Genomic DNA, 13,454 nt, shown 5'->3' with positions numbered 1-13,454 from the left:
CGTGCATTGCAGGCAGATTCTTTACCATCTGAGCTACCAGGGAAGTCCCCCAAAGAGTTTAAGTTATAGCTAAATGCTAGTTTTAAAAATGCAAATGTCAGATATTTGGGACAGATTCCCAGAAAATAGGAGAAAAAGGTAATGATTTTTTGTTGTTGTTGCTTTGGGTTTATTTTAAAATAATTGTATTTGTTTTTGACTGTGCGGAGTCTTCTTGCTGTGCAGGCTTTTTCCTAGTTGTGGTGAGCAGCGGCTGCCCTCCAGTCGTGGTTTGCAGCCTTCTCACTGCAGTGACTTCTCTTGCTGTGAAGCACGGGCTCTGGCATCCCCAGGCTTCAGCAGTTGCCCACCTGGGCTTTAGAGCACGGGCTTGATAGTTGCTCCGTGGTGAGTGGGATCTTCCTGGACCAGGGATCGAACCCGTGTCTCCTGCATTGGCAGGCAGATTCTTTACTTCTGAGCCACCAGGGAAGTCCCAGCTAATGATTTTTAATATTGTGGAAGTTTCTGTGGAGACTAGAGCTACTACTTCTGTGTTCACCACCATTTTATCCTGAGCCCTTATATTTCGTTATCTGTGTTTTTTTCTGATAATCTTCACTTCTGACTTAAGGTTATGCTAAGAGTTCCAAGGCCATTCTCAGGAGGGGCCTATGTACATTTGGGGAAGGCTTACCTTAAGGGCTGAAAGGATCGTGATTCTAGAAAAGACCCTTCTTGTTGGGGTAGAAGAGTGGGGGTGAGGATGATTCGAAAGAATCAAGAACTTCAGGAACCCTGGGGAGCATTTCTCTATTCATTACTTGCCAAAGGAAATTCTTCCTTTTAATATGGAATTCTTTTTTTTTTTTTTTCCTTTTGGCCACACCACCACATGGCTTCTGGGATCTTAGTTCCCAGACTAGGGATTGAACCTGAGCCCTCCGCAGTGAAAGTGTGGCTTCTTAACCACTGGACCGCCAGAGAACTCCCCGAATCTTACCTAAGCGTTGGATGCCAGGATTAGCAAAGGCAGATGTCCTTTCAGATGTTTCTGAAGCACAGGTTTGCAATATATATTTAAAAGAAAAAAACTTTCAAAATAACTCTTTCCTTTAATCCAGAAATACTACTTCTAAGAATGTCTCTTGAGGAAAATAAGAAATGATATGCACACAGCCTCAGCTCTAGTAATTTTCATGGCAGGTTTGACTCATAATAGAGAAAAATGGGAAACAATCTCAAGAGTCCAAGAGTAGAAATCCATTAAATTACTAAGATTCTGCCATATGTATAATGTCCCACAGCCACTGGAAATGTTGACACACAGGTACTTTTGTTACTGTGTATTTCTGACAAACATACAGCAAATAGTCTTGTGTTTTGGTTTACATTTTTTTTTTAAAGTATGTGTGTGATTGTGTGTCTGGACTGAAAACATTTTTTTCTAATCTATATTTTTGGATTTTTTTTTCCTGTGGTAAATCTGAACTTCTTATGGAATTATATAAAAAGGAAGTGGCTATATTTTGTACAACATGCCTCATTTGTAAGTCAGAAGGAGATTGTAGAATATTTGAGAAATACTATCATCCAAAGAGGTTCAAGGGGAGTCTCACGTCTTCTGGGCCATTGCAGAGAGTCGACAGGTTAGCTGGTGGGATGGAGGTGTTGGTAGCAGTGAACTCTGGTTATCAGAGACACAGAAAGCTTGTAAGTTAGAGCCTGGCTGGGCTGACTCCATGCTCCTTTCTCCTTTCAATTAAATTATTGTGAAATATGTCATCCTATAGATAGAATGACCTGTTTCAAAGAATGCATAAGCAAGAGGGAATGAAATAGCCTTTACTGTAGTCAGAGAATTATACAGCTCATTTGGCTGCAGTATGAATGTCAGCATTAAAGAATCAATAGTGTTCTTTAAAACTTCAAAAATTGTAATGCTTGACATTTAGTATAGTATATTGGGAGGGCAACTTGGAGCCTTATTGAAATAAGCAGGAGGGTTGCTCACCTCCTCTCCTCATTCCATGAAAAATTACATTCTTATTAAAAATCTGGTACAAATAATAATTACTGAAGCCCGAGGGCCCTAGAGCCGGTGCTCCACAACAAGGGAAGCCACTGCAGTGAACAGCCTGGGCACCGCCGCTAGAGAGGAGTCCCCGCCCACCATCACCCCGCCCACCATCACTGGAGCAGAGTCCCCGCCCACCATCATTGGAGCAGAGTCCCCGCCCACCGCCACTGGAGCAGAGTCCCCGCCCACCGCCACTGGAGCAGAGTCCCCGCCCACCGCCACTGGAGCAGAGTCCCCGCCCACCGCCACTGGAGCAGAGTCCCCGCCCACCGCCACTAGAGAGGAGTCCCCGCCCACCGCCACTGGAGCAGAGTCCCCCCCCACCTCCACTGGAGCAGAGTCCCCGCCCACCGCCACTGGAGCAGAGTCCCCGCCCACCGCCACTGGAGCAGAGTCCCCGCCCACCGCCACTAGAGAGGAGTCCCCGCCCACCGCCACTGGAGCAGAGTCCCCCCCCACCTCCACTGGAGCAGAGTCCCCGCCCACCGCCACTGGAGCAGAGTCCCCGCCCACCGCCACTGGAGCAGAGTCCCCGCCTACCGCCACTAGAGAGGAGTCCCCGCCCACTGCCGCTGGAGCAGAGTCCCCGCCCACCGCCACTAGAGAAAGCCCGTGTGCATCAGCAAAGACCCAGTGTAGAAAAAAAAAAAAAAATCTGGTAAAAAGAGCTGGGCCACGTGGGGTTGCCCTAAACTTCAGCTTTGCATCCCCAAGCGCTGGTGGGTGCGGCTGGCAAGGCTCAGTCACCTGCTTATTCACTCCTGATTTCTAACTCTGGGGTTTATTTTGGGGTCTCACTGAATCCTTTGTTGCAAAGTGCCTTGATCACCTTTGGCCGCTGTAAGGAAACATCATAAAATAGGTCTTTGTGACCCCACGGACCATACCATCCATGAAATTCCCCAGGCCAGAATATTGGAATGGGTAGCCTTTCCCTTCTCCAGGGGATCTTCCCAACCCAGGGATCGAACCTAGGTCTCCCACATTTCAGGCAGATTCCTTACCAGCTGAGCCACAAAGGAAGGCCAACAACAGGAATTTATTTCTCAGGATTCTGGAGGCTAGAAATCTGTGGTCAGGGTGCCGGCACGTGGGGCTTTTGTCCTGATCCTGCTGCACGGTGACCACCTGCATTTTCGTCTGTCCAGCATCTGCAGGAGTCCCTTGTGGGGTCTTTTTTTCTCATGCCAAGCATGTGGGTTTCTCTGACACCAATCCATGTTGTTTTTCTACACCAGTTCTCCAGTTTTCCAACCTCAGCAGGGTGTCCAACAGTCCAATTCAATTCTGACACTGTCTAGAGTCAGTGGGGACCCCGTGGGTTCAGGGCTCAGTCCCACAAAGCCGCCCCCACCTCAGATGCAAGTCGCAGGAATCAGGGGCCTCCTTCTGACTGACTGGCTATAAATTTAGGGGTTCCCACAGCCCTTCCTCGGGTTCAGTAATTTGTGAGAACAACTCACACAACTTGAGAAAGTGCTATAAGTCCCACTGCGTGTGTGCTCAGTTGCTCAGTTGTGTCTGACTCTGTGCGACCCCATGGACTGTAGCCCACCAGGCTCCTCTGTCCATGGGATTTCCCAGGCAAGCATACTGGAGTGGGTTGCCATGTCCTCCTCCAGGGGATCTTCCTGACCCAGGGACCGAACGTGATTCTCTTGCATCGGCAGGTGGATTCGTTACCACTGACCCACCAGGGAAGCCCCTTAAGTCCTATTACTGCTTTTTATAAAGGCTGCAACTCGGGAACAGAAGCACAGATGGAAGAAAAGCACCAGGTGTGGGGGCAGGGTTGTGGGACTTCCCTATCCTCTCTAGGAGCTCCCCCTCCCAACACCGCGAAGTGTTCACCAATGCAGAAGCTCTCTGCACCCTGTTGTTTCAAATGTTACGGGGGTTTCTTTAAGTAGGCATGGTCTGTACAGCTGTTGAATCATTAGTGATTGGTCTCAGTTTTCAATCCTTCTCTACTCCACCCCAGAGATAGGAGTGGGTGTGTGGGGGGGAGCAGTGGAACTAACAGATCAACCCTTCTAAGCGTTCTAGAAACCAGCTCCAACCTGAAGCCACTTGGCACCCACCCCCACCGTGAGTCATCTCATCAGCATACAAAAACTGAATTCCAAGAGCCTTAGGAGCTGTGTGTGTGGCTGAGGGGAATGGGAACATCACACCCCTGACCCTCCACTCTTCGGTCAGTCAGTTCAGTCACTCAGTCATGTCCAACTCTTCATGACCCCATGGACTGCAGCACGCCAGGCCTCCCTGTCCATCACCAACTCCTGGAGCTTGCTCAAACTCATGTCCATTGAATCGGTGATGCCATCCAACCATCTCATCCTCTGTTGTCCCCTTCTCCTCCTGCCTTCAATCTTTCCCAGCATCAGGGTCTTTTCCAGTGAGTCAGTTCTTTGCATCAGGTGACCAAAGGATTGGAGCTTCAGCTTCAGCATTGGTCCTTCCAATGAATATTCAGGACTGATTTACTTTAGGATGAACTGGTTGGATCTCTTTGCAGTCCAAGGGACTCTCAAGAGTCTTCTCAAACACCACAGTTCAAAAGCATCAATTCTTCAGCGCTCAGCTTTCTTCACAATCCAACTCTCACATCCATCCATGACCACTGGAAAAACCATAGCCTTGACGAGACGGACCTTTGTTGGCAAAGTAATGTCTCTGCTTTTTAATATGCTGTCTAGGTTGGTCAAAGTTTTTCTTCCAAGGAGCAATCATCTTTTAATTTCATGGATTAAATGAAAGTGATCTGATTTTAATCAAATCTGCAGTGATTTTGGAGCCCAAGAAAATAAAGTCTCTCACTGTTTGCATTGTTTCCCCATCTATTTGCCATGAATTGATAGGACTGGATCCCATGATCTTAGTTTTCTGAGTTTGAGTTTTAAGCCAACTTTTTCACTCTCCTCTTTCACTTTCATCAAGAGGCTTTTTAGTTCTTCACTTTCTGTCATAAGGGTTGGTGTCATCATATCTCAACCATCATATCTGAGGTTATTGATATTTCTCCCGGCAATCTTGATTCCAGCTTGTGCTTCATCCAGCCTGGCATTTCGCATGATATACTCTGCATATACGTTAAATAAGCAGGGTGACAATATACAGGTTTGATGTATTCCTTTCCCGATTGGGAACCAGTCTGTTGTTCCATGTCCAGTTCTAACTGTTGCTTCTTGACCTGCATACAGATTTCTCAGGAGGCAGGTCAGGTGGTCTGGTACTCCCATTTCTTTAAGAAGTTTCCACAGTTTGTTGTGATCCACAAAAGGCTTTGGCAAAGTCAGTAAAACAGAAAACTGTTACTACTTGAATAGAAAACTCTGTTGATTTCTACCCAACAGCCAGAATTTAATGCAGGTAATTGACAGCGGACTGCCCCAATCACTCCCCATCTCACTCAGAGCAAACTCTAGTGTTTCCCTGACCACTGAGACCACCTGTGGTCAGCAACCTGCAGGCTGGTCCCTGGGTGGCCAGACCTGGCCCTCTGTCTGCACCTTCCCCCTCCACGTCCCCTTGGCATCTTCTTCCACCTCCTCTGTCCATAGCCAATGTCCCGTCTCAGTGAACCCTCCCCTGCACCGTGGACCCTGGTCTCACAACCTCCCTGACCCGAGGAGTCTACTTTATAACACATTCACGTCATAGGTCTGTAGCGGATGCCCTTTTCCTCCGGTTAGAATGGAATGCAAATTATCAATATCTGGCAACTCTGCAAGGAAGTAAGAGACTTCCGTTTGGCATGCTGCCCCGGCTTCTGGAGCTGGATGAGAAATAAATCTGTGTTGAGGTGGGATCATGATAAAGGCAAGAAATAGTTAAATGCAAGACATTTTATAAATAAATAAATATTTAAGCATAATGAGAGCCAGTTTTCTCACTGTTGACAAAGGGAATTGCATTCATGGCAAGGAAGAAAAACTAGAAAGAACCCAGTGAGGTTGGGTTAAAATCAGTTGTTGATATGAATTCGTACTTTTCAAGATGTATAACTAAAGATAGAAATAAATGTAGATGTAAAAACAAACAACAGCAACAACAAAGAAAGGAATGCAAGTGCCCTGAGGGCAGGGCATACTGGAAAGTGTCTGGGCACAGCGCTCTGCACACACGTGCGAACAGACCATGGCCGGCTGCTCCAGCTGGATGCTGAGAACTGGAACTGGGTCCTTGACCTCTCACCCCTGCTCGCCCCGCCCACTGGGATGCTGGCAGGGTCTGCGGTGATGATGCTCGCTCTGCCCTTCTGACCCACTTCCCTCTTCATTTCTAGACCGGCCTTATTGTCGCCTGCTACCACGGCTTTGTGGATACTGTGGTGATCTTAGCAGAGTGCCCCCATGTTGATGTCAACTGGCAGGACAGCGAGGGGAACACGGCCCTCATCACGGCTGCCCAGGCAGGTAAGACCCAGCTTCACCTGCCCTCCCCAGAGCCCACGAGGTTGGACCAGGGCCCCCAGGCCGTGGGGGGCCTGCACTTGACCTCAGCTCCTGAGATTGGTGTCGCAAGTGTATCACTGATTAGAGGTCATGCTTTACTGCTGAGAAGGACAGGAAAGGGTTGAGGGTGGGTACATTCTGTTTGTGCATTTGGGACAGTGTGTTGCTGAGTCCACGCCCCTACTGCTGTCTGCAGGACAGGACAGTCAGTCCAGAGACAAGGGGTTGGGGCAAGGAATAGTGACTTTATTCAAAAAGCGAGAAGACCGAGGAGATGGTGGACTAGGGATCCCAAAGAACCATCTTACCAGAGTTAGAATTTAGGCTTCATTTTTACTAAAAGGGGAGAGGCGGGTGTGTGGCTGGTCGCTTACAACCTTCTTGGTGCTAGAATCCTTTGTTCTTGCGGCTGTCTGAGCAGGTCTGGTCACAAGGTTCCTGTAAATCTCCACCAGGACAATTATTTTCTGCTCTGCCACCTTTAATCTCTATGTGAATGGAAACGTGTTACACTTATAAGGGTCAGAGCCTTGAGAATGGGCTGTCCTGTACAGTTCAGGTTCTAAGCAGCATTGTCTTACAAAAGGTGGAGATCCAGCATGACTAAGCACAGGCCTCGGAGCGAAAGGGTTGCGGTGAAAGGAATAGATCCAGTATGGAGTCAGGCCTGTTCTCTGTTACAAGTGCAGTTTACCCGCTGGTGCGGGACTCAGTGTGGGGCGGAATTAGCTCTGCAACTGCTGGAAGCCTTTGAACGTGAAACTGTACTGGACACCCAGCTTCCACGTCAGCTCTTCTAGAGCCTAACACCCCACCAGTGCTCGGAGACCCAGGGTCCAAAAGATGCTGGTGAAGTCATGATTGGGGAGACCCTAGTGACAGTTAATGTATAAAATGTGGACACATTTAGGAGGTAACTGCACTTTGCCTGGAGATGTAGAGAAAAACCAGGGGCTTCTTGCTGAGAGGGTGTCAGCATGGCAAGGCGGGGCTGTTAGTGAGAGCGCCTTGTAAAGGGTAAACATCCTTCCTGCCCAGGATTTTTATCTCCAGAGGTCATCCTTACACCAGCATTGCCCAGAGAACTGTGCACAGCTCTCCAATTTGGAACTGGACTCGGACATTCCTGGTGGCTCAGATAGAGGGTAAAGAATCTGGCTGCACTGCAGGAGATCTGGGTTCGATCCCTGGATGGAGAAGATCCCCTGGAGGAGGGGATGGCAACCCACTCTAGTGTTCTTGCCTGGAGAATCCCCATTGACAGAGGAGCCTGGTAGGCTACAGTCCATGGGGTCACAAAGTGTCCAACAGGACTGAGCAACTTAACTCTAACATTGTGAGACGAACATGAAACTATGCTTGTTCCTTCAGACCCACACTTTATTTGTAACTGTAGCATTAACTGGGTTTGTAATTGACCGCTTTCAAAATTCTTGGCTTTCAAAATTCTATCTATTGCATCACTTGGGTTCTCAGCTTCCAGCAGAGAAATTGCTTCAGGCTGAGTTCAGAAGAAAGGGCGTTTGTCTATGAAAGGAATGTGGGCCACCATTTAGTGTTGCTGAGTGTTGCTGAGAGCTGCTGAGAACTGGAGTCAGGGCCGGGAAGCTGCAGAAAATGCCCCGGAGCAGACTGCATGTTGATTCTGGAAAGGGAACTTCTGTGGGGGCCACCCGAGGCGGACCTCGCTATCCCACCCTGCATCACCGACTCCCATGTCTAAGCCTGCCTGAGTGGCTGATCTTGGAGCTCGGGCGAAGCAGAGACTCAGTGTCCTGCCATTTCATCCTTTTAACGGGAAGTCGTCTGAGCACACCTGCTTTTCAATCAAGACGCCTAAGGTGGAAAACCCCCAGAGTCAGCCAGGTGTTTCGACTGTGCTCACTTACACCTGTCCGCCTTGTCGTAAGACAGGGCGTGAAGCCTTCCCTCATACGGAGGCACTCCGGACTCTGAAAGCCCAGGTGCAAAAGAGTAAAAGGATTTTGTGAGAAGCGTTCAGTGACTGAGGCCTTATCACTCATTAACCGCCCACTGACCAAGGACCAAGGCAGGGACCAGGGGTAGTGAAGTGAAGGGCGTTTCTGCCCTTGAGTAATTGTCCAGCTAAATAGCCATCTGATGGGGCTCTGATGGAAGGTGTGTCCGGAGATGTGGGGTGAGAACACCCCATCTAGCCTGGTGCTTTGGGACTGGGGTCATGGAGGAGGGGGCCTGTGCTGGGCATTGCAGAAGTCAGAGGCAGGCAGTGCCTGTTCGGACACCATAAAGCCCAGGAACCCAGAGGGAGCTGGCTCATCTTAGGAAGGGCCAAGGACTGCACGCCTCTAGGATGGGGGAAGAAGTGGCCCCATGAGGAAGCAGGACCAGGTGATCAAGGGTCTAGATCCAAGGTGAGGAGGTGCATTGAGTGGCATGAGGCTGGGTGGGTGGTGACGGAGGCAAGATGACCCTGGTGGACACGGAGTTCTTGGCACAGAGCAGAGAAGAAACACAGGCCGTGTGGCAGAAAGCTCAGGTCCCAGGGGTTGAGATGGTGGGCCACAGGGGGAGAGGTGGGTCTGGGCTGGCTTTCAGCCCTTCTGGACGGTGGGTGATGCCAACTCAAAGAGGTGTGCATGAAAGGGTAGGTCATGAAGGGATGTACAAAAGGAGAAACATCATCTCCACTTGGGTCCCAGGCCTTTGAAATGCTGCGCCATCGAGGTAAGCGGTCTCCACGGCCGGTGGAGAGTGTGGAGTGCCAGACTCCAGTTCCCTCTGGGATTGCCACAGGTTGGCAGGCATCTCTGGGCAGTGGGGCCATGGCATGGACTGGAGCCCAAGTCTCATCCTAGAGTATGAGAACGAACAGGAAGAAGAGGTTACTTAGAGATTTGCAAGAGCTCTTTGTGTGTGTAGGGGTATTGGTGGTGCCTATGCTATCAATACCCATGAGGCCCTTTCTGAATTCTTGCCTATTTGAAAATATTTTTATTTTGTAGTCACACAGAAAATAACAACTTGCTGTTTTCCTGTTTAAAAAAAAAAAAAGAACCGTGTTGCAGAGGAGCAATCCGAGTCCAGCCTGATTTTTGTCTTTGTGACACCCTGATGTGCTTTAGACTATGATGATGCCTGCCCCCCATCCTTGACAGGGCGCAGAACCCAACCAACCACCGCCAACAAAGAAACCCAAAAACAGCCATACCGTGTATTTCCATTCCTTCTCTCTTTGACTCATGTTAGGCATATTTTTATTTTTGGGAACACTTTCTTGTTACTTCTTTGAACACTGCATCAGCCTTGTTTTATTTTTTCTTCCCGGGATTCCCTCTTAGGTGTAGCTTAGATCCTCCTCTCAAAACTCTTTGTCATCATTGTTTTTTCTTTTCTCTTCTTTACTCTTAACATCTTTGGAAATGCTCCACATGACTTCATTAGTTTGTTTTAACACTATTCATTGGGTTGTTGTTGTTCAGTCGCTCAGCTGTGTCCAGGTTCTTTGCAATCCCATGGACTACAGCACACCAGGCCTCTCTGTCCTTCAGTATCTCCCAGAGTTTGCTCAAACTCATGTAGTTTTTTCTTTATGAGCATACTAATGTCTTAGTCCATTTGGGCTGCTATTAATAGAATTACCATACATTAGGAGCTTAAACAGCAGAAATTTATTTCTCACAGTTTTGGAGGCTGGAAGTCCAGGGTCAAGGTGCTGGGCCACTTGGTTCCTGGGGAGGCCTCTCTTCCTGGCTTGCATGTGGCATCTCCCTGCTATGTCCTTGCATGGCAGAGAGAGGAGATCCAGGGGTCTCGTGTCTCCTCGTGTAAGGACACCAGTCCTGTTGGATCAGGGCCCCACCCATATGACCTCATTTAACCTTAAGTTACCTGCACAAAACCTCCATCTCCAAGTATAGACACAGTGAGGATTGGGGCTTCAACATAGGAATTTGGAAGAATACAAAGTTCGATTATCTTTACGCAGGACTCGTGCTTCTCTGACTGGTTTATTTAAGTCAAAGATGACATGGCTATTGGGAAGCTACTGTACAACACAGGGAGCTCAGCTCGATGCTCTGTGATGACCTAGAGGGGTGAGATGGGGCCTCGTGAGAAGGAGGCTTAAGAGGGAGGGGATATATGTATACGTAGAGTTGATTCACTCTGTCGTACAGCAGAAACTAACACTACATTGTAAAGCCATTATCCTCCAATAAAAAAACAATAAATTAAAAATATGATGGCGTAGGTCCTTTCAAGGTTAGAGAGAGGCCCAGCAAAAAGAGAAGAAAAGGGCTCCGTGTGTTTTCCAGGCTCTGGGTCTGAGCCTGGGACCTAGAGGGAGAAACCCAGGCAGGCTGGGGTCAGTCACCCCAGCTGCTCCCTGCCCTGGGCTGCAGGCGTGGGACCCCAGCTGCTCCCCCACCCTGTGCTGCAGGCAGGGGACCCCAGCTGCTCCCCACCCGGGGCTGCAGGCGTGGGGTGGGCCAGCAGCCTGTGCCATCATGGTTGAATGTCCCCTGCCCCCTGCCTGGTGTCATCTCTGCAGCAGTAGGAGCTGGGCGTGGGAGCACCATGGGCTTGGCTCATGTGCCTGGGGGTTGGAAACGGCATCAGTGGCTCTCCATGCATCTCTGTAGCCCCTCTTTCTCTGGGGACACTGGTGGAGCCCCCTGAGGTCTCATACCTGTACATTACAGGTCAAATACCTGTAATGCCCTGTCCTTGCCTGCAACCTGCTTCTGTCTCCACTGTATTTGACAGAAATTCCTTCCAGGAATTCTGGCCAGTGGATGGTGTCTTTCTGTGGTTTCTAGTACAGATAAGTCTTCTGCCCGTTGCTTTTGTGGGAAGTGGAGACAGGGGGCAGACTCCTGTGTTCATGGGCTCCCTGCTCTGCCCTCAAGAGAGCTGGTAGTCCCTGGTGGAGCCTTCCCTCCAAAAAGCTTAGACTGCAGAGCAGCTGGTGGGATGCAGATGGCTGGGGTGTGTTGAAGTGTGCAGGTACCAGTGGTGGGGGTGTGGTGGGGGGTTGGGACTGCGACCCAGATTGGGTCATGCCGGAGGAGGCTGGCAACATGGCGGCTCTCCTGGGTGCTTTCTCCACGGAGCCCTGCCGATGTTCTGATAAGCTGATTGTAAAATATAGTAGATAATGTTTGGAAAATAAAACACACAAGCAATTAAAGTTAAGGGTGAAAATCACTTAGCTCCTCACTGCCAGGTCTTTCCGTTTTTACTTTCTGGAGGGAACCATTGTTAACGATTGGACGTGTCGATGGATTCTGTTTATCTTCTTTTAGAAACAAAACGTAATGTATTTCCTCTTTTTCCTGGCTTCCACAGCCCTTGACCTACTTAACTGATTTGTTCATGCTCTGTATGGACTGCCCTCCCCCTGGCACGGTGCCCACTCCCTCCACTGGGGCCCTGACCCACCCAGGCCTGCAGGGAGCCTCCTGGCTCTGCCCACCAAGGTTTGGCACTGAATTGTTTGGGAACAGGGAAGGGTGGAGTGTAGTTTTTGTGCTATTCAGTTCAGTTCAATTGCTCAGTCATGTCCGACTGTTTGCGACCCCATGGACTGCAGCACACGAGGCCTCTCTGTTCATCACCAACTCCTGAAGCTTGCTCAAACTCACATCCGTCGAGTCGGTGATGCCACCCAATCATCTCATCCTCTGCCGTGCTATATTTTAAAGAAAACAGTGTTTCCTTCTTTATCTTAATTGCCTCCATGTGAGGACATGATTTTTCCCTAATATATTGATAGAGCTGGGGATGATGACTTGCTGCCCTCCTCCCTGAGAGTATCATGACCTCGGAGCACAGAGCTTGGTTGTCAGACTTGAGCTTGTTTCTGAACCGAACTTGGGTCCGCTTGCCAGCACACAGTAAAGCCAACCTCCTGACCCTGGGTTGTGATGAAGGAAAGGGCAGCATTTATTGCTGGCGCCAAGTAAAGAATCCAGGCAGGTAGTGCTCCAAAGGCTGCAACTCCTTGAAGGCTTTCAGGGAGGGGTTTTTAAAGAGAGGATGAGGAAGAGGGGTTTTGGGTGTCCGATCAGCTTGTGAAGATTCTGCTGATTGGCTGGTGGTGAGATAACTGGAAGTCAACCTCATCAACCTCTAGTTCCAAGCGGTCTGGGGTCTCGTGCTTATGGGCAGCATACAGTTAAGTTCTTCCACCTGGCGGGGGTTTCAGTATCTGCAAAACAGCTCAGAGGACGTGGCTCAGAATATCACCTGTGGCCCTTGAGAAGGAACTGAAGGTCCTTGACTTTATTTAATGGCTAAACTATTACTCATTTGTTTTGCTTGACTGTTCTCCTTTATTTCTGCATTTTCTCACTACTCTGATTAAATTTATTCTTTGGAACTTCACTTTCATGCATTGGAGAAGGAAATGGCAACCCACTCTAGTGTTCTTGCCTGGAGAATCCCAGGGATGGGGAAGCCTGGTGGGCCGCTGTCTATGGGGTCACACAGAGTTGGACACGACTGAAGCGACTTAGCAGCAGCAGCAGCAGGAGGCTAACTTTTTTTTTTTTTTTTTGTACAAAGAAGAGGCTGGCAGAGGATGTGGTCGGGGTGGGGGTGTCTGTCCCGGGAAGGCCCCGGAGGATCCTGCTCAGTTACAAGCTGAATCATCATAACCCACAGGTGGATAATCTGTGTTTTAACCCAGATGGCTGGACCCAGTCCCCAGAGTTTTGGATTGTGTAGGTCTGGGACTTCCCAGGTGGCTCAATGGTAAAGAATCCACCTGACAATGCAGGAGACTCGGGTTCAAGCTCTGGGTGGGGAAATCCCCTGGAGCAGAAGACGGCGACCCACTCCAGGATTCTTGCCTGGAAAATCCCACGGACAGAGGAGTCTGGCGAGCTGTCGTCTGTGGAGTCACAAAGAGTCGGAAACGACTTAGTAAACAACAGCAGCAAGGCCTGGGGTGAGAC

The 13,454-nt window shown here is 49.3% G+C and overlaps 1 protein-coding gene across 1 annotated transcript in view; it reads left to right on the top strand.

Moving 5' to 3' along the window:
* ANKRD33B (ankyrin repeat domain 33B) overlaps window positions 1–13,454 on the top strand; it is a 100,900-nt gene that overhangs the window by 56,361 nt on the left and 31,085 nt on the right. The window contains exon 2 of the mRNA XM_055555161.1: window positions 6,348–6,477. Within this exon, the coding sequence (XP_055411136.1) occupies window positions 6,348–6,477 (130 nt within the window). The remainder of the gene's footprint in view (window positions 1–6,347; window positions 6,478–13,454) is intronic.

The sequence above is a fragment of the Bubalus kerabau genome, chromosome 18 (genome assembly GCF_029407905.1).
Source record: "Bubalus kerabau isolate K-KA32 ecotype Philippines breed swamp buffalo chromosome 18, PCC_UOA_SB_1v2, whole genome shotgun sequence".
Classification (NCBI taxonomy): domain Eukaryota; kingdom Metazoa; phylum Chordata; class Mammalia; order Artiodactyla; family Bovidae; genus Bubalus; species Bubalus kerabau.
Note: the sequence above shows the minus strand (reverse complement) of the source record. Positions and strands in the feature narration are given on the sequence as shown.